The sequence below is a fragment of the Hemiscyllium ocellatum genome, chromosome 26 (genome assembly GCF_020745735.1).
Source record: "Hemiscyllium ocellatum isolate sHemOce1 chromosome 26, sHemOce1.pat.X.cur, whole genome shotgun sequence".
NCBI lineage: Eukaryota > Metazoa > Chordata > Chondrichthyes > Orectolobiformes > Hemiscylliidae > Hemiscyllium > Hemiscyllium ocellatum.
The window spans coordinates 41,988,115-42,009,206 of record NC_083426.1 but is presented as its reverse complement, the minus strand read 5'-3'; the positions used below and the strand labels follow the sequence as shown (position 1 = coordinate 42,009,206).

The following is a 21,092-nucleotide window of genomic DNA, read 5'->3' as shown; positions in this document are numbered from 1 at the left end:
TATTAATTAACTATTTATTTTGACAAACCACAACAAGGCCACAGTAGAGTAATTGAGAGGAAAAATCACATATACGTACAACACTGCTGATCTCACAGTGAAAATGATGGAAGATGTGTTCCTTTGTATTAGTTGTCCACAAGCCATATTGCAAATACTCACAGTCAGATAAACAGTTTACTGATTTTACCCTGTTGTTTTACTGTCCAAAGTTTGCACAAGAAAGGAAACAAGAAAGGTGGTAAAGCACGAGTTTTGATTTTCCAAAATTCCCTGGATAGTGGAAAGGTCTCTGTGATTGGTAGCTAGCAACTTTATTCTGGATTAGTGGTGCTGGAAAAGCACAGCAGTTCAGGCAGCATCCGAGGAGCAGTAAAATCGACGTTTCAGGCAAAAGCCCTTCATTAACTGGCAACTTTAACACCGTGATTCAAGCAATGAGGAGGAACAGAAACAGGGAACCCCAGATCAGTTAGCATGACACCAAGTGTCTAGAAAAGACTGGAGTCTGATATTAAGGTAGTTTTAATCAACTTATAAATCAAGGTATCGTCTGACGTTGTCAATAATGTTTTACAAAGGGAAATCATAATTGAAGAATTTATTTGAGTTTTTAAGATCTAACCAGTAGGGTAGATAAAGGCGAGTCAATAACTATGGTATACGGGATATCAAAAGGCTTTCAATGAGGTGCCTTATACAACAATATTACTTCCCCTGCAACCGCAGGAAATGCAAAACTTGCGCCCACACCTCCTCCCTTACTTCTCTCCAAGGCCCCAAGGGATCCTTCCATATCCATCACAAATTCACCTGCACCTCCACACACATCATCTATTGCATCCGCTGCACCCGATGTGGCCTCCTCTATATTGGAGAGATGGGCCGCCTACTTGCGGAACGCTTCAGGGAACACCTCTGGGACGCCCGGACCAACCAACCCAACCACCCCGTGGCTCAACACTTTAACTCTCCCTCCCACTCCACCGAGGACATGCAGGTCCTTGGACTCCTCCATCGCCAGAACATAACAACACGACGGTTGGAGGAAGAGCGCCTCATCTTCCACCTGGGAACCCTCCAACCACAAAGGATGAACTCAGATTTCTCCAGTTTCCTCATTTCCCCTCCCCCCACCTTGTCTCAGTCGATTCCCTCGAACTCAGCACCGCCCTCCTAACCTGCAATCTTCTTCCTGACCTCTCCGCCCCACCCCACTCCGGCCTATCACCCTCACCTTGACCTCCTTCCACCTATCACATCTCCATCGCCCATCCCCCAAGTCCCTCCTCCCTACCTTTTATCTTAGCCTGCCTGGCACACTCTCCTCATTCCTGATGAAGGGCTCTGGCCCGAAACGTCGAATTTCCTGTTCCTTGGATGCTGCCTAACCTGTTGTGCTTTAACCAGCAACACATTTTCAACAAAGATATTAAGCAAGGTAAGGGCTCATGACATTGGGAGTAAAATATGAGCATCAATTGAGACTTAGTTAACAGGCGAGAAGCAGAGAGTAGGGATAAATGAGAACACTTTAAATTGGCAGGGCAGAATTACCTCAAGGATCTGAGCGTACAATCTGTGTTAATGACTTGGATAGAGAGACCAAGAGTTCCTGATGATGTAATGCCAGGTAGTAATTTGAGGAGGACACAAATAGACTACAAAGAGATAAAGACTAGTTATATGAATTGGCAACAAGGTAACTGATGTTTATCATGTAGGGAAAATTCAATGCTGAAAATTGGCTTCCAGAAACATTAAGCAATTAAGGAGGAAGCTAAAGGTGGCACAGTGGTCCAGTGGTTAGCACTGCAACCTCACAACACCTGGGTTCGATTCCAGCCTTGAGTGACTGTCTATGTGGAGTTTGCACATTCTCCCTGTGTCTGCGTGGGTTTCCTCCCACAGTCCAAAGATGTGGAGGTCAGGTGGATTAGCCATGCTAAATTACCCATAGTGTTAGGTGCATTTGTCAGAGGGAAATGGGTCTGGGTGGATTACTCTTTGGAAGGTCAATGTAGACTTGTTGGGCCGAAGGGCCTGTTTCCACACTTTCGGGAATCTAATCATTACATATTGGTCTTTAGAGTAAGGGAGGACAAAAAGGAGAACGGTTGTGAATTTGTGAAGGACTTTGCTAAGCTCATCCCTGAAGTACAATACAATTTTGGTATTTATATCTTAGTAAGGATTCATTTGTCTTGGAAGCAAGGGAAAGGGAAGTTTAAAATATGCCTCAAATGCTGCCATTTAGAAATACCTATTTCCACAATGAGAAAAATATGAATAGAAAGTATTCCAGTGGTTTACTAGATTGTGTGCTGAAGTGACAGGTCATCCTATGATGGGAAGATAATTGGGTCTCTGCTCTCTATAGTTTAGGTGAAAAGAGAGGTGATTTAAATATACATGATTCTGAAGAGGCTCAAAATTAGATAGACACAGAAAGATTGCTCCTCCTGGTTGGTGAATTTAGAGTAAGAGTGGGGATAAATTTTGTGAATCTTAGGAATTTTCTAACATAGTGAATTGTGAATGGTCAGTTGTTGAGCATTAGGTGGAATCACTAAATCTTTATCTTTGAGGGAATTAACAGATATGAGAAACACATGGGAAAATGAAGGTAGGGTAGGAGGTCAGTCAGGAGCATGTCAAATGGCGGCGTTCTATGATCTACCCTTATTTCTTATGCACTTATTTTATATCCATTCCTGGTGTTGCTTTCCAGTGTTTACATTCTTCCCTCAGACAACAGTGTGAATCATAGACAAATTTGCAGGCTGCTTGTCAGTCGATCAAATCACAATATGAAACCTTTTCAATGGCTACAATTTTTATATCAATTTAGACTTACAGTTTGCACGGCAGGATAATGTTATGGACTCCCATATTTTATAATTAGTTTGGGTATTAAATATGATTTCTAAATATTAAATATGGTTCAGAGTAAGAGCTGTGGTGTCCACTCACCAGGATTGTCTGGTGTAGAGTTCAAACTCTTTATTTTCTGATATATTGGTGCTAAGTCAATGGAACATTAACCAAACTGGTAGCGTTGGCATTTTTAACATTCCTTATCTTTCGTTGATCAATACCAATAGGTAAGTGTGCCAAGGGAAGAGGGTGGTATGGTGATAATGTCACTGGCTTAGTAATCCAGCAGGTTTAGGCTAATGCCCTGAACATGGGCATTAGCTACATGGGCACGTACCACGTGCAAGCAAGATGAGGAATAGGGAGAGAGAGCAGTTGAACACATGGCTACAGGAAGGGTGCAGGAGGGAGGGATTCAGATACCTGGATAATTAGGGCTAATTCTGGGATAGGTGTGACCTCTACAGACAGGATGGTCTACACCTAACCAGAGAGGTACCAATATTCTGAGGGGGAGTTTGCTAATGCTCTTCGGGAGGGTTTAAACTAATTCAGCAGGGGGATGGGAACTTGAATTGTAGTTTCAGTGTACAAGTGCGGGAGAGTAGTGATGTCATGAATAAGGTTTCAAGGTCGCAGGAGTGTACTGGCAGGCAGGAAGGTGGTTTGAAGTGTGTCTACATCAATGCCAGGAGCATATGGAACAAGGTGGGTGAACTTGCAGCATGGGTTGGTACCTGACACTTCGATATTGTGGCCATTTTGCAGACATGGATAGAATAGGGCAGGAATGGTTGCTGCAGGTTCCAGGGTTTAGATGTTTCATTAAGATCAGGGAAGGTGTTAAAAGAAGAGGGGTGTGGCATTGTTAGTCAACGACAGTATTACAGTGGCAGAAAGGACATTTGATGAGGACTCGTCTCCTGAAGTAATATATGGTGAGTTTAGAAACAGGAAAGGAGAGGTCACCCTGTTGGGAGTTTTCTATAGGCCTCCAAAAAGTTTCATAAATGTAGAGGAAAGGATTGCAAGGATGATTCTAGATAGGAGTGAAAGTAACAGGGTAGTTGTTATAGGGGCTTTAACTTTCCAAACATTGACTGGAAGTACTATGGTTCGAATAGTCTGGATGAGTCAGTTTTTGTCCAATGTGTGCAGAAGGGTTTCCTGACACAGTATGAAGATAGGCCAACAAGAGGCAAGGCCACTTTGGATTTGGTCTGGATAATGAACCAGGCCAGGTGTTAGATTTGGAGGTAGGTGAGCACCTTGGTGGTAGTGACCACAATTCTATTATGTTTACTTTAGCAATGGTAAGGGACAGGTATTTACCGCAGGGCAAGAATTATAGCTGGGGGAAAGGCAATTAGGATGCGATTAGGTATGGTTTGGGAAGTATAGGATGGGGAAGGAAGCTGCAGGGAATGAGCACAATCGAAATGTGCAGCTTATTCAAGGAAAAGCTACTGCAGGTCCTTGATAAGTGTACCTGTCAGGCAGGGAGTAAGTTGTCGAGCAAGGGAACCATAGCTTAATAAAGAAGTTTAATCTCTTGTCAAGAGGAAGAAGAAGGCTTATGTAAGGATGAGGTATGAAGGCTTGAGATAAAGTTAGCCAGGAAGGACCTAAAGAGAGAGCTAAGAAGAGCCCAGAGGGAAAATGAGAAGTCTTTGGCAAGTAAGATCAAGGAAAACCCTAAAGCTTTCTATAAATATGTCAGGAATAAAAGAATGACTACAGTAAGATTAGGGCCAGTCAAGGACAGTAGTGGGAAGTTATGCATGGAGTCCAAAGACATAGGGAAGGTGCTAAATGAATATTTTTCATCAGTATTTACACAGGAAAAAGGCAATGTTGTTGAGGAGAATATTGAGATATAAACTTTTAGACTAGATGGGATTGAGGTTCATAAGGAGGAGGTGTTAGTAATTCTGAAAAGTGTGAAAATAGATAAGTCCCCTGGGCCAGATGGGATTTATCCTGGCATTCTCTGGGAAGCTAGGAAGGAGATTACAGAGCCTTTGGCTTTGATCTTTATGTCGTCATTGTCTACAGGAATAGTGCCAGATGACTGGAGGATAGTAAATGATGTCCCCTTGTACAAGAAAAGGAGTAGGGACAACTATTATAATTATAGACTAGTGAGCCTTACTTCGGTTGGTGGGTAAAATCTTGAAAAGGATTATAAGAGGTAAGATTTATAATTAATTAATAATTTGATTAGAGATAGTCAACATGGTTTTGTGTAGGTCATGTCTCACAAACCTTATTGCGTTCTTTGAGAAGGTGACCAAACAGGTGGATGAGGGTAAAGCAGTTGATTTAATGTATATGCATTTCAATAAGGTATTTGATAAGGTTCCCCAAGTTAGGCTACTGCAGAAAATACAGAGGCGTGGGATTGAGGGTGATTTATTAGTTTCAATCAGAATTTGGTTATCTGAAAGAAGACAGAGTATGGTGGTTGATGGGAAATGTTCATCCTGGAGTTCAGTTATTAGTGGTGTACTGCAAGGGTCTGTTTTAGGGCCACTGCAGTTTGTCATTTTTATAAATGACCTGGATGAGGGCATAGATGGGTGGGTTGGTAAATTTACGGACACCACTAAAGTTGATGGAGTTGTGGATAGTGACAAAGGATGTTGCAGGTTACAGAGGGACATAGGTAAGTTGCAGAGCTGGGCCGAGAGGTGGCAAATGGAGTTTAATGCGGAAAAGTGTGAGGCGATTCACTTTGGAAAGAGTAACAGGAATGCAGAATCCTGGGCTAATGGTAAGATTCTTGGTAGTGTGGATGAGCAGAGAGATCTTGGTGTCCATGTGCATAGATCCCTGAAAGTTGCCACCTAGGTTGATAGGGTTGTTAAGAAGGCATACGGTGTGTTAGCTTTTAATGGTAGAGGGATTGAGTTTCAGAGCCATGACATCATGTTGCAGCCGTACAATACTCTCGTGTGGCCACACTTGAAGTATTACATACAGTTCTTGCTGCTGCATTATAGGAAGGATCTGGAAGCTTTGGAAAGGGTGCAGAGGAGATTTACTAAGATGTTTCCTGGTATGGAGGGAAGTTCTTATGAAGAAAGTCTGAGGTACTAGAGGCTGGTTTTGTTAGAGAAAAAAAGGTTAAGAGGTGACATAATAGAGTCACAGAAGATGATCAGGGGATTAGATAGGGTGGACAGTGAGAGCCTTTTTCCTCGGATGGTGATGGCTAGCACGAGGGGACATTGCTTTAAATTGAAGGGTGATAGATATAGGACAGATGTCAGAAGTAGGTCCTTTCCTCAGAGAGTAGTAAGCGCATGGAACAGTAGTAGACTCGTCAAGTTTAAGGACATTTAAATTGTCATTGGATAAATATAGGGATGAGAATAGAATATTGTAGGTTAGATGGACTTCAGATTGGTCAGCACAACATCGAGGACCTGTACTGCTCTGTAATATTCTATGTTCTATGGGTTCAAATATCCTTCAACGTTAGTGGAATTTAAACAAATACATCTGGAATACAAAGATGGTCTCAGTAGTGATAATTACATTTTTGTTGTTGTTAAAATCCACCTGTTTCACTGATATGCTTTTGGGATGGAAATCTGCTGTCCTTACCTGATCTAGCCTATATGTAACGCTTGACCCATGGCAATGCAGTTGACTCTTCACAGTCCTCCGAAACAGCGCAGCAAGTCCACTCAAATGCTACTGGGGATGGAGGCCTTGCCAGAAATATACACAAATCACCAATGAATGAGGGAAGTAAACGCTAGACCGGGAGGTAAAAATCAAAACCATCAGCACGGTGGCAAGCCAAAATTCTGGCAAAGTCCTCACCTTCTAGGCTTGTTGTAGAATTTCATGTAGTTTTTCTTCGTAGAACGTGCTGCTGTCTTGAAGGTCCTCCCAAGGTGTAAAAGCCTCCCCTTCGTTGTCAACGTAGGTGTTCCAGCAGTAATTATACTCTGGTGCCTTCATGATTCTCAACCGGCAGCCAGCTGCTTTCAGTTGCCGTAGGCCCTGATGAATTTCGGCCTCTTCCCACATGAACAAGCGTGCCATGAAGATGGTGAGCTCCACGTTGGGGGAATTGCTCAGGTACTCAGCGATTTTGGCAGCACACACCGCGCAAGGACTGGAGGACACATACCAAATGATGGAGTAGCTCAGGCTCCCATCACACTCCGTGAAGATATCTGTGAAGAAGGCATTTTCTGCGTGGGTGCCCGCGTGCTCATCCTCCACATATCCCTCTGACCTCTCACATTCCGTGCCCTGCTTCTCCACTGAATAGCACAAAAAGGTTTTGTGCCGTCCTGAAGAATATTCTACGTTTTTGAACTGGAATTTGAAGAAAGCAGATGGCATGCGTTGCCTGGAAAAGAAAGAAGCAGGTATTGGACAGAGCAAAAAAATAAAGTATTCAACCTTATCAATACAGCACTCATTATAAGTATACAAGCATCAGAAGCACATCAAACACATTTTAAAATAATCGTTGTTTCACACAGAGAATGTATTGACCACATTAAAATGTCACAAATACAGTTGCAAAAGGAAACATTAATCCAAAGGGCAGCATGATAGCTCAGTGGTTAGCACTGTTGTCTTACAGCACCAGGGACCTGAGCTCCATTCCAGCCTCGAGCTACTGACTGTGTGGAGTTTGCACATTCTCCCTATGTCTGCATGGGTTTTCTCCGGGTGCTCTGGTTTCCTCCCACAGTCCAAAGATGTGCAGGCAAGGTGGGTTAGCAATGGGGAATGCAGGGTTACAAGGATAGGGTAGGAATCTAGGTCTGAGTTGGATGCTCTTCAGAGGATTGGTGTGGACTTGATGGATCGAATGGTCTGCTTTCACTGTGTAGGGTATCTATGAAATAGACAACAGCTTGGTCAGAAGGAGTTTTAAGGTGCATTTTAAAATGAGAAGAAAGAGGCAGAGATGATATTTAGGAAGAGAATTGAACAGCTTAGAATTTAGGCAGATATAAGGCACTACTACTACCACAAATGGAGAAAAGCAAGAGGCCAGAAATGAAGGAGTGCATGTAGAAATATCTGGTTAGACCTTCTGAGGAAGGATCACTAGACCCTAAAATGTTAACTCTGACTTCACTCCACATATTAATTGATTAATATGTAACTCCCAGAATTTCTTTCAAGTCATGGCTCCAAGATAACTTAAGGTTTTATCAGTATATAATTCACACTCCACTGCTGCTAGACCTGCAGAGCTTTTCCAGCAATATTTATTTTCGTTAGCAATTTAGGTTTGATTTGGAAATTAGCATAAATTAATCAGTTAGAACACAATAAGTATTAAAATATTCATGCAGGAATCAACCATAAAAAAAATTGTTGCAACTAGCAAAACAAACCTGTAAGTGGACATGGGGATGATATACAGATGCTATCAATGTTAATGTTAAAATTCACACACCAGGTTATAATCCAATAGGTTTATTTGAAAGTACAAGCTTTCAGAGCGCTGCTCCATCATCAGGTAGCTAGTGTGGCAGGATCATAGAACGCGGAATTTATAGTAAAAGATCAAAGTGTCATACAACTGATGCGTTGTATTGAACAAACCTAGATTGCTGTCAAGTCTATAGTCACTAAGAATGGGAATGGAGGTTTCAATTGATTAATATGTAACTCCCAGAATTTCTTTCAAGTCATGGCTCCAAGATAACTTAAGGTTTTATCAGTATATAAAAAAAAGACATCTCAGCTCAGACAATGTATTAGAAGTGTGAGGTTGGAGTCTGTCTGTATCCCAACCTTGAATCAGACTGGTTCTGTTTCCAAAGTAAGGACTTATAAAATGCCACATTAACTGACTGCCTCCTGATTACGTGCTTTCTGAACAAAATAGAACATATCTGCAAATACAAGCCTGTAAATGCAATTTCATCGCATTGACTTATATGTGTGTGTGAGGGAGAAGGAGAAAATGTATGGAAGTGTCTATGTTGGAAGGAGAGAGAGAGGGAGAGATCGCGTGTGTATGTATGTGTTTCTGTTACAACCAAAAATAACTTCAATATCTTATACACTGCCTTAAGTGGGGAAGTGTATATACTGAAGAGAGAAACCCTAAACCCTTAAAATATGTGGGACTTTTATAGCATAGCTAAGGCTTTTTAAGATTAAGATGTGGAGGTGCCGGTGTTGAACTGGGGTAGACAAAGTCAGAAGTCACATGACATCAAGTTATAATCCAACAGGTTTATTTGGAAGTACAAGTGAGTGACTTCACCTGATGCAAAAGTTGGTGATTTCAAATAAACCTGTTGGATTATAACCTGGTATCGTGTGATTTCTGACTTTATTTAAATTAAGAAAGCAACTTGGAGAAAAGTGACATTCTCACGCAGTTTCTTCTCCTGTGGGATCATAGAATCTTTACAGTGTGTTTGCAGGCTAGTCAGCTCATCAAGTCCACATTGACCCTCCAAAGACTATCCCACTCTATCACTGTAACCTTGCATTTCCATGGCCAATCCACCTAATCTGCACATGTTTGGACTGTGGGTAGAAACCCACACAGACGCAGGGAGAATGTGCAAGCTCCACACAGACAGTTGCCTGAGGCTGGAATCTGAAGACTGGCACCTCGGACATTGCAGCGCTCCTTTATTATTGCATTGGAGTGCCTGTCTAGACTATATGCTGAAAAGCTAGAGTAGACTATGGGGTGGCACGGTGGCTCACAGTGCCAAGGACCCCGGTTCGATTCCCACCTCAGGCGACTGTTTGTGTGGAGTTTGCACGTTCTCCCCATGTCTGTGTGGGTTTCCTCCCACAATCCAAAGATGTGCAAGCCAGATGAATTGGCCATGCTGAATTGCCCACAGTGATAGGTGCATTAGTCAGGGGTCAGTGTAGGGTAGGAGAAAGAGTCTGGGTGGGTTACTCTTCGGAGGGTTGGTGTGGACTTGTTGAGCCAAAGGGCCTGGTTCCATACTGTAAGGAATCTAATCTATCAGTCTTTTAAACCTAAAGCCTCTGACTCAGAATCAAAAGTAATTTAGTTCATTGCAACTGATGGCTTCCTCAAGGCATTTTTCAAGGCATTACTTCTCAAACAGAATCACTCTGAAACTGATTAATTATCCATTATCTAGTCACTGTTAATAATATGCTGCTATGTATAGGATAGTTGTCAAGAAAGAAATCCCTCTGTACAGCAGAGTAGTACAAAGCAATTCATCATCTGTGAAACGCTTCAGACTTTTTTTATAGAATTGATAAAAAGGTCTCCATCAAATAAGGCTTTTTATTATATGCAATTAAATAGTCTCACAAAATGTGATCAAAGTGATCACATTGTGTTGTATTGTAATTAAATCAGTTTAAAATTAAAGGTCATTCTCTCATAGATATAATGAGCAATAAAATAGGACTCTGTGATTGGAAATATTCTTCTAATGTCACAGTACAGGTGATATGGTAAGGTCACCATATTAGCAAGGTGTTTAAAATGGGCCCACCAATTCAATTCTCCATCTGAACCTTACACCAGAGTTTCTACTTGGGGTTTTAGATTTCTACTCTATCACATATCATGCTCTCCAGTGAAGCCTGGGACACATTGCTGTGGCTTTTCAACTATATCTCAATCAATGGAATTTCACATTTATTTTTAACTTTCCTTATCTCAGCTGTGCTGGCAGGACGAGACACCAGCGAATTAGCATTTCACTGTCGACACACCAATCCTCACGCAGGAAGGAAGGGCAGTGTTGAAGGAAGATTCCATCTTGGCTATTCTCTCAGACACAAGACCAATTCGGAGGCACATACCCTTTAATGGCAGCCTTCATTTGATCTTTTCAGACTAGTAGCCTCATATAACACCATCAATAATGAAGCATGAGAAATACAGAATCATAAACTATATCACACAAAAAGAAATTCAAAATCAGACAACGTCAAATTATAGTCCAAAAGATTTATTTGGGAGCACTAGCTTTTGGAGTGTTGCTCCTTCATCAGGTAGCTGCGATGAAGGAGCAGCACTCCTTCCAAACAAACTGTTGGACTATAATCTGGTGTTGTGTGATTTTTAACTTTGTACACCCCAGTTCAACAGCGTCTCCTCCACATCATGGCTACCATTGATACCACTAACTGCCGGCTCAAAGTGGAGAGGATCTCCAAGAAGATCACACATATTGACACAGATTTCAGAGTCTCCTGATGAAAGAACAGCTAGTGCTTCCAGATAGAACATAGAACATAGAAAGATACAGCGCAGTACAGGCCCTTCGGCCCTCGATGTTGCGCCGACCGAATCCTACCTAACCTACATTAGCCCAATAACTTCCAAATGCCTATCCAATGCCCGCTTAAATGACCATAAAGAAGGAGAGTTCACCACTGCTACTGGCAGGGCATTCCATGAACTCACAACCCGCTGTGTAAAGAATCTACCCCTAACATCTGTCCTATACCTACCACCCCTTAATTAAAAGCTGTGTCCCCTAGTAACACCTGACTCCATTAGCGGTAAAAGGTTCTCAGTGTCGACCCTATCTAAACCCCTAATCATCTTATACACCTCTATCAAATCTCCCCTAAACCTTCTCTTCTCCAATGAGAACAGCCCCAAGTGCCTCAGCCTTTCCTCATAAGATTTTCCTACCATTCCAGGCAACATCCTGGTAAACCTCCTCTGCACTCGTTCCAATGCCTCCACATCCTTCCTATAGTATGGCGACCAAAACTGCACACAATACTCCAGATGAGGCCGCACCAGAGTCTTATACAGTTGCAACATGACCTCAGGACTCCGGAACTCAATTCCTCTACCAATAAAGCCCAGTACACCATATGCCTTCCTCACAGCACTATTTACCTGAGTGGCAACTTTCAGAGATCTGTGTACATGGACACCAAGATCCCTCTGCTCATCCACACTACCAAGTAGCCTACCATTAGCCCAGTAATCCATCTTCTTGTTACTCCTACCAAAGTGAATGACTTCACACTTAGCTACATTGAATTCCATTTGCCACATTTCTGCCCAGCTCTGCAACTTATCTATATCCCGCTGTAACCTACCACTTCCTTCCTCACTATTCACAACTCCACCGACTTTTGTGTCATCCGCAAACTTGCTTACCCAGCTTTCAAGCCCTTCCTCTAGATCATTTATAAAGATAACAAAAAGCAATGGTCCCAAAACAGATCCTTGTGGTACACCGCTAGTAACTGCACTCCAAGATGAACATAGTCCATCAACTACCACCCTCTGTCTCCTTCCAGCCAGCCAATTCCTAATCCAAACCTCTAATGTATCCTCAATGCCATACCTCCGTAGTTTTAGCATTAGCCTACCATGGGGAACCTTATCGAACGCCTTACTAAAATCCATATACACAACATCTACTGCTTTACCCTCATCCACTTCCTTAGTCACCTTCTCAAAGAACTCAATAAGGTTTGTGAGGCACAACCTGCCCTTCACAAAACCATGCTGGCTATCCTTGATCACGTTATTCCTATCCAGATGTTCATAAATCTTATCCCTTACCATTCTCTCTAAGACTTTGCCCACCACTGAAGTCAGACTCACTGGCCTATAGTTACTAGGGCTATCCCTACTCCCTTTCTTGAACAAGGGGACCACATTCGCTATCCTCCAGTCCTCTGGTACTATTCCCGTTGACAATGACGACATAAAAATCCAGGCCAATGGCTCTGCTATCTCCTCCCTAGCTTCCCATAGGATCCTAGGGTAAATGCCATCAGGCCCAGGGGACTTATCTATTTTCATCCTCTCCAATATTCCCAGAACCTCTTCCCTGCATATTTCCAGGCCATCCATTCTAATCATTTGTGACTCCATATTCACATCAGCAACAGTGTCCTGTTCCTGAGTGAATACTGATGAAAAGTATTGATTTAGTGTCTCTCCAATCTCCTCCACCTCCACACACAACTTCCCACTACTATCCTTGACTGGACCGATACCTACCCTAGTCATCCTTTTATTCCTGACATACCTATAGAAAGCCTTTGGATTTTCCCTAATCCTACCAGCTAAAGACTTTTCATGTCCCCTTCTCGCTTCTCTTAGCTCTCTCTTTAGATCCCTCCTGGCTACCTTATAACTCTCTATCGCCCCAACTGAACCTTCACGCCTCATCTTTACATATGCCGCCTTCTTCCCTTTCACAAGGGATTCCAATTCCTTACTAAACCACGGCTGCCTCACAAGGTCCTTTACACCATGCCTGACTGGTACATACTTATCGAGGACACGTAGTAGCTGCTCCTTGAACAATCCCCACATCTCATTAGTGTTCTTCTCTTGAAGCCTGTTTTTCCAATCCACACATCCTAAGTCATGCCTCACTGCATCATAATTTCCCTGCCCCCAGCTATAACTCTTGCCCTGCGGCGCACACTTATCCCTCTCCATCACTAAAGTAAAAGTCACCGAGTTGTGGTCACTGTCCCCAAAGTGCTCACCTACCTCCAAGTCTAACACCTGGCCTGGTTCATTACCTAGAACCAAATCCAGTATAGCCTCACCTCTTGTTGGCCTGTCTACATATTGTGTCAGGAAACCCTCCTGCATACATTGGACAAACACCGACCCATCTAATGAACTCGAGCTATAGCTCTCCCAGTCAATATCTGGGAAGTTAAAGTCCCCCATAACAACCACCCTGCTACCTTCACTCTTTTCCTGAATCATCCTCGCAATATTATCCTCTACTTCTCTAGGACTATTAGGAGGCCTGTAGAAAACACCTAACAGGGTGACCTCACCTTTCCTATTTCTAACCTCAGCCCAAACTACCTCAGATGGCAAGTCCTCTTCCATCGTCCATTCCACTGCTGTAATACTATCTTTGACAAGTAATGCCACACCTCCCCCTTTTTTACCCCCATGTCTGATCCTACTAAAACATTTAAACCCTGGAACCTGCAACAGCCATTCTTGTCCCTGTTCTACCCACGTCTCTGTAATGGCCACAACATCGAAGTCCCAGGTACCAACCCACGCTGCAAGTTCACCTACCTTATTTCTTATACTTCTGGCATTGAAGTATACACACTTCAATCCATAAACATGTTGGACTATAGCCTGGCGTTGTGTGATTTTTAACGGTCCAACACTGGCACCTCCACAACTCATTCCTGAAGAAGGGCTCATGCCCGAAACGTCCGCTCTCCTGCTCCTTGGATGCTGCCTGACCTGCTGCGCTTTTCCAGCAACACATTTTCACCTCCACAACTCAGAAAGAAACCAGCAAGCCCATTATTTCTCTGTTGATTCATCAAGAAAATTAAATTGCTTCATCCCACCTCATCCCTCCATTTTTTAACCCTGTAAATTCCTCGTTTGTAAGTACTTGTTTAAACACCTTTATATAATTATTTATGACATCAGCTTCCATCATATCTTTGGGTAAAGTCTTCCAAATTCCAAACAATTTCTCTCATCTCTCTTCTGAATTGTTTTTGTCACTGATTTTGAAAATATGACGACTAGTGATTTTTCTCTATCTAATATTAATTAACTCGATCAGGTCCACTCTAGCCTTTGTTTCAAAAGAGAACAATTTCCAACCTCATGTCATGATGAAGTTCCTCTCCCTCATAACCTCTTGGTGAATTTCCTACGCATCCTTTCTTAGACCTTTACATATTTCCTGAAGTGTACTCCCCCAAATTGTCCAGAATATTCCAGTGTTTTATAAGTTTCGAGCATGGATTCTTTGCATTTTTGTTCTAACTCAACTGCTTTGGTTTAATCAATTTGCCTTGCACCTTTAACAACTTCTGTTTATAAACATGAAGGTCTCTCTGCTCATTTAAACTTTCCAAACCATGTAATAAGCAGCACACTGTTTTCAATAATAGATCTTGCAAAGTGTGTCATTTCACATCTCTTTGCATTGATCTACACACACTTAGCTTCTGCCCATTTCACCATCATACATTTGTCATTACGAAGTCCACAAATTATTTTCATCACTATCCACTATTTTTCCAGGGTTTGTGCTATTCACAAACCTCACAATGCTGCTACCTAGACGTGAATCTAGTTTGTCAAATTTGGGACATGTAATAGAGACAAAGCTGACACTTGAGGAGCATCATGAGTGTGAAAAACATTCATCCACCACCATTCTATACTTCCTGTACCTAACTTAAGACTGCATTCATTTCCTCATTTTCTGCTTATACCATGAGCTTCCCTGAATATATTAATGGTTTCCAATAACCTCTCCATAATTTTAGACTGCCCAGCCTATGGTTTCTCAGTGTATTTGCCTCCACCTTCTTGACTAGTGCTATAACATTAATAATCCTCCACTCCTCCACACTATTCTCGAATCCAATAAGAATTGAAAACTTGTGGCCAGTGCCTCTGCTATTTATACTTTTGCTTATTTTAGCAACAGGTTCATTTTATCTCGACCAAGTGACTCAAAGTTTAGTAAGATTGTTTGTTTACTACTAAACTCTATTACTATTCTACCGATGACTACCTTCACCCCTTCAGTTTAACCTCCACATCATCTGCTTTCTTCATGAAGGTAATTTTAATAATTAGAGGTCAGCAGTCCACTTTTGTTTCTTTGCCGCACCAAATGGGGAAAAGGATCATCAGGTTTCACAAAACAGACCCACAAAGATAGGAGAAATAAACAAAAACAGAAATTGTTGGAGCAACTCAGCAGGTCTGGGAGAGAAAACAGCATTGCGATTTTGAGTCCAGTGACCCTTTTCAGAACTGGAGAAACACACGGCTACACAATAGGTAGGAGTGCAGTCGGTTTTTCCATTGCAGCAATACTTAATTCAAGGGATTCACATTTCACAGTGAGGCCAAGAGCTGGGGCCAATGTTGAGTCTTAGCGTTAAAAGACTGAAACCTGAGGCCCTTGTGGTGAAGAGGTAGTGTCTCCACCTCTGACCCAGGAGGCCTAGATTCCAATGGTGTGTAATAACATCTTTGAATGAGTTGATTAGAAAGTGTTAAGCTGTCCACTATCTTTAGTGTGAGTCTGAACTTTAAATCTAAATTCCCACTGGCATATATTTAGTTTATTTTAATTAATTTCAAATTATTTTCTTTTATTTTAGGCAGACTGTTCACATGTGCGTTAGAAAAGTCATTATAAATCAACTCCTTTGTCACCAGTTGCTCACTCTTCTAAACTCACCAGTTAATCAGGATTTCCACAATACAGCAGCAACCATCATATTTATTATGAACAATGACATAACATATTTTTTAACAGGGCTCAATTTCTTTAATGATGGAATCTTATTGAAGAACCCAAACAGCCTGGGCTGTGGTGGCTGAATCAGATGACAAGTTCAGCAAAGCCTACTCGATTTTGGGAACAGTTTGTTGCACCTATTGACTAAGATGTGGAGGTGCCTGTGTTGGACTGGGGTGGGCAAAGTTAAAAAATCACACAACACCAGGTTATAGTCCAACAGGTTTATTTGAAATCACAAGCTTTCTGAGCGCTGCTCCTTAACTAAGTTCTAGGTGTAAAGATGAGAGTCTCGTCTGGAGCAGTAAGTTGCTTATTGGTTGTTAATGAACTAATTAACTTCCGATCTCACCTCAGTAGTAAGTAGCTTTCTAGAGTATCACCTGCCATGATCAAACTGGGCATTGAGAATTCTTGCTAGGCAAGTTGCAGCTGGGCACAAGCTTTCTGTTTGTTCCAAACAGTCTCAAATGTTAGACACCATCTTCTCTGGATGCACTCAATAGGCATCAGGCACAGCAACCCCATGTCCACTTATATTTGCATCTGACATGTGCCAGTCTCTGGGAACTCTTGTGGCATATCTCCAAGCCACTTACAGGACGCCTCTTCAATTTAGTACTGCACCTCAGACTGCATCAGCAACTCTCATTGCAGTGCTACAGTAAGGACACTGCATGCTCATGGACGGAGAGGGCTGCACCCATGGCCTGTGCTCTTTACAGGCTCACCCTCTTTGTGCATACCTGCATACTCACAGCTCTCCTGCCTTGCATCGCTTTTTCCTCTTTGCCCCTTCAGGCAGAGATACCAGGCTCATAGCACTGTCATATTGCTTTGTTGTTTAACACAGACACAAAGCCAGGAGGCTTGCCATGGTTGTCAGTCATGTCAAGGGAGATAGCCTTCAGTGGGGAGGTACAGTTAGTCAAGGACAGCCTCCCATACAATCCAGGGGCTGGGATGTAGTTAGTCAGTCAATCAGGACAGTCAGAGTCAGAGAAGAGCAAATTGCTAGGCAGCTCATTATCTTTTTTGGCTCTATTGCAGGTTATTTTTCTTCCAGAAAGAGAGGCAGATATTAACAGTAATGAAAGTGACTGTCCCAGCTCCTACAGTTGGTGCAGGTGGGTTGCTGTCCTGATTGAATGAGTAGGCAGCGCACAGGGGATGAAGGGTTAGTGATATTGGGCATTGAGGAGGATGAGAGTGAGTGAGGGAAAATGTTGCAGGGTAATAGTGAGAGTTCTAGAGTATGACCCTTGGTGGGAGGCGGGTCCAGCTGCAGAAGTCGAGTGATGCAAGGTATCGGAGATAAGATGGGTCAGTGCTGGTGGCAGAGGTGGAAGTCATTGACCTTCTTCCTACATTGATGTGGATTCCTCCAGATGGCTGAGGCTACACTGACCTGGTTGAGTGTCATAGCATCCACTGCTGGTCCTCTGCACCAGTCCATCCACCTGGATCTCCAGACCTGCACATAAACAGGGGTACTAATTTTCCCTTTACACTCATGTCTGGGGCAAATGTCAGGAACTGTGCAGGGCAGCTGTGCACTGAGCATATTTACAATGGCCTTTTAAAGATGGCATCAGTGTCAGGGATGCCAGTCCACTTTGGGATACCCCAGCGATGGCAAGTAGTAACATGGGGCCAGAGTCAGACAAGAGGAGTGGGCTGGGTTAGTAATTAATTAAACAAGTTTGGGAAGATGCAGTGAGGAAATTCACTCAACCTCACAGAGAGAAACCCTCCTGAAAATGACACTTAGCCAAACGTACAATTTAGTCCCAAGTGTTTCTAGGTGGGACACTGCCTATTAATACATAGTTAAAGATCACACAACACCAGGTTGTAGTTCAACAGATTTATTCAGAAGCACTAGCTTTCATAGTGCTGCTCCTTCATCAGATAACTGTTACCTTCATCACAGCTACCTGATGAAAGAGCAGCGCTCTGAAAGCTAGGGCAACCAAATAAACCTGTTGGACAATAACCTGGTGTTGTGTGATCTTTAACTTTGTCCACCCCATCCAACACTGGCTCCTCCACATCATTTTTAATACATACACTACAGCCTGTAAATTCACAGTTCCTTCAGGTGAATGCTGCACACCTAACTAACTACAGCTTGTAAGTAGACAAGGTACCTGTACCTCCACTACTATGTCAGGTTCTCCAGCAGATTTAAAGAAGATAATAACCCTGAGAAATATCATTGGTAGAATGACTGTATAGACTAGAACTAGACATTCTTTGTATGAGTAGACCATTTAAATGTCTGAATATACAGACACATGAACTAAATGGGGAGACTCGCTCTGAGATTGTAGGTCAGTGAATGAGCTACTCAGTAATAGTGATGATTATCTGGTGCGATTTTCATTCAAGCAAGCCTGGGATCAATGAAATTCCACTATTGTATATGAATCTAGTCAAACATCCAGTGTATTAGACATGGGTGTTCTACTCCCAAAATCCTAGTACAGAAGGATAGACCTGGATCTAGCCTTCAGACACGTTGATGAGTATTTATTAACAGAGAAATAAATTATGAACAGACACCCCCTCATCCAATAAAGCATAGTTTTGTTTCGTTTGTATTAATAAGAACATACGTAAATCTGCAGTTGATGCCTATCACATACAATTAAGAGTACTAGCCTTCAGATAAACTTTTAGATACATATACTTCATGCAGGTTGTACAGTATACAGTGTATAAAGAAGAATTTCTGCATCTATATAGTATCTTATTGCATCTCAAAATGACTAAGATTGAATTTGTTGCTTTGTAGGATATACATTCATAATTGTATACTCTGCATAATATGTACAAACACACATGTTCATTTTTGCCAGAACACTCTGGGTTACTCACTCATCATGGACTGGCAAATTACTCAGCAATGTTCCTGTAATTTCTCAATATGAACTCCTAGCAGGTAAGACTCAATACCAGGTAAGTGCATTAATGAAACCAATCCGAAACTGTCCTTGTAATATTGGTTTTGAAATTCCAACACACTGCCATATTAATCCAGCACTGAAGTAGCATGCAAATAACATTGACTAATATTACTGAAATACAATGCATGCCAATGTTTGTAACCCACACTATAGTTGACATTCAATGAATCACTTTTTTTCTGACAAACATATTTCTTACCATGCTTGTCAAAATTAAACCTTATCTGTCACATCTTGGTCAATGATGTAAGTTTGTTCTGTATCGTACATCAGCATGGTAAATAGTTCATTCTTTTCAGAGTTAAAAAAAAAGTTTAACAATAATTAGACAAATATCTACCTTGCTCTACTTTCCTGAAGTAGCATTTTTAGATAGAAAAAGGTTTGATGCTCACCCTGTAATTGTTTCAAAAGGCCCCAGCTCAGGGAATTCCAAATTGTCTGTGGCAGCCTCTTCACCAGTTTCACCCTCTGCATTTTCTTCTTTCTTAACTACTTTGTTGTTTTTTTCGGTCTCCTTTTCAGCCATTGTGGACTGAAACCTGACAGATCAGTGCGATGTGAACAGAATCACAGCAGCTCTATCCTGAGCAAGAGGGAGGTCCCTGTCATAGTAATGCCACACGCACTAAATAAGGGAACAGAGGAGGAGGAGGAGGAGGATGAGAGGTCTTCCAGCCCAAAATAAACTGCAATCAAGTCATCGTCAGTGTCACAGATCCATCAATCACAGGCAGCTCTCCTCATCCAAACATTCTTCCAACTGACTTCGATATTTTCCTTCCAACACATCTCCTCTTAACTTCCATGCTCTAATCTTTTGTTATTATTCTTTGAATATTTCACAAAGAAATAAAGAAAGGAAAAGAAAACAACAATGCTGCAGATTTTAAAGTTAGGTTTTAAATACATTTGTTTCTTTTAAAGAATGGTTTTCTTTTCATTACCTCATTTCTTTAGTTGAGCTTGGCATGGGGTACAGCTCCACCTCTCCCAAATCACTCTTCTCCATTCGCAGGTTTTGGAAATAAGGGTGCAAAGCCCATTCAGTCACAGAAGGTGTTACATCCCCTGTCAGATGTTGATCTTAATTAATTTCCATGCATGCTCAGGCGGAGTCTTTGGATAATGGTCAGAAGCAAGGACCCTCTCTTTTTCTTTCCCTCACTGTAGTGCAATTGCTGAGGCCAATTGCGATACCCCAACCTCTTCTAACTGATAAACTTCCTCCGTTTGTTAATCAATGCTGACTCTAAGGCATCCTAAATGTTGCTTGCATGGGTCACATCCCCACTCACATTGAGTTCTTGCAGTGGCACCAGTGTGTAGTATCTACAAAGATGCCAAGGTTCCTTCACCAGCACTTTCCAAACCCATGGTCTTTACCATCGAGAATGTCAAATGTGGCAGACGCATGGGAACACCACAATCTGCAGCTTTCTGCCAAGCCACGCACCTCCCTGACTTAGAACGATATTATTGTTCCTTCATTGTTCCTGGATCATAATCCTGGAACTCCATCCCTTACAGTACAGTTGGTGTACCTGCACGCCTAAACTCCAGGGAGAAAATGAGGATTGCAGATAATAGAGATCAGAGTCAAAAAGTGTAGCGCTGGAAAAGCACAGCAGGTCAGGCAGCATTCAAGGAGCAGGAGAATCAATGTTTCGGGCATAAGCCCTCCACCAGGAGAAATCCAAAACTACAGTCATTCAAGCAAGCAAGTCACCACCATCTTCTCCAGGGCAATTAAGGAAGGCAATCAATACCATGAATGAAAAAGAACATTTCAAACATTATGGAGAATCAAGCCTTAATAATAAACTAAGTCATTCAGGGGCAATTCTTTGGAAGAAAACAGAAAGTGTTGGAGAAACTCAGCAAGTCTGGCAGCATCTGTGGAGAGAGAAAAATAAAATTAATGCTTCAAGTTTGAAATGACTCCATATCATTACATTTTGTTTCCAACAATTTGTTTTTATTCCAATCTCCAGGATCT

At 42.1% G+C, this 21,092-nt stretch overlaps 1 protein-coding gene across 1 annotated transcript in view; it reads right to left on the bottom strand.

The window, feature by feature from the left end:
* LOC132828221 (C->U-editing enzyme APOBEC-2-like) overlaps window positions 1-19,675 on the bottom strand; it is a 30,656-nt gene extending 10,981 nt beyond the window's left edge. The window contains exons 1-2 of the mRNA XM_060845175.1: window positions 19,489-19,675; window positions 6,709-7,246 (exon numbers count right to left, since the gene is read on the bottom strand). Coding sequence (XP_060701158.1) covers window positions 6,712-7,246; window positions 19,489-19,622 — 669 coding nt within the window. The 5' untranslated portion in view covers window positions 19,623-19,675 and the 3' untranslated portion in view covers window positions 6,709-6,711. The remainder of the gene's footprint in view (window positions 1-6,708; window positions 7,247-19,488) is intronic.
* Window positions 19,676-21,092: the final 1,417 nt, after the last annotated feature.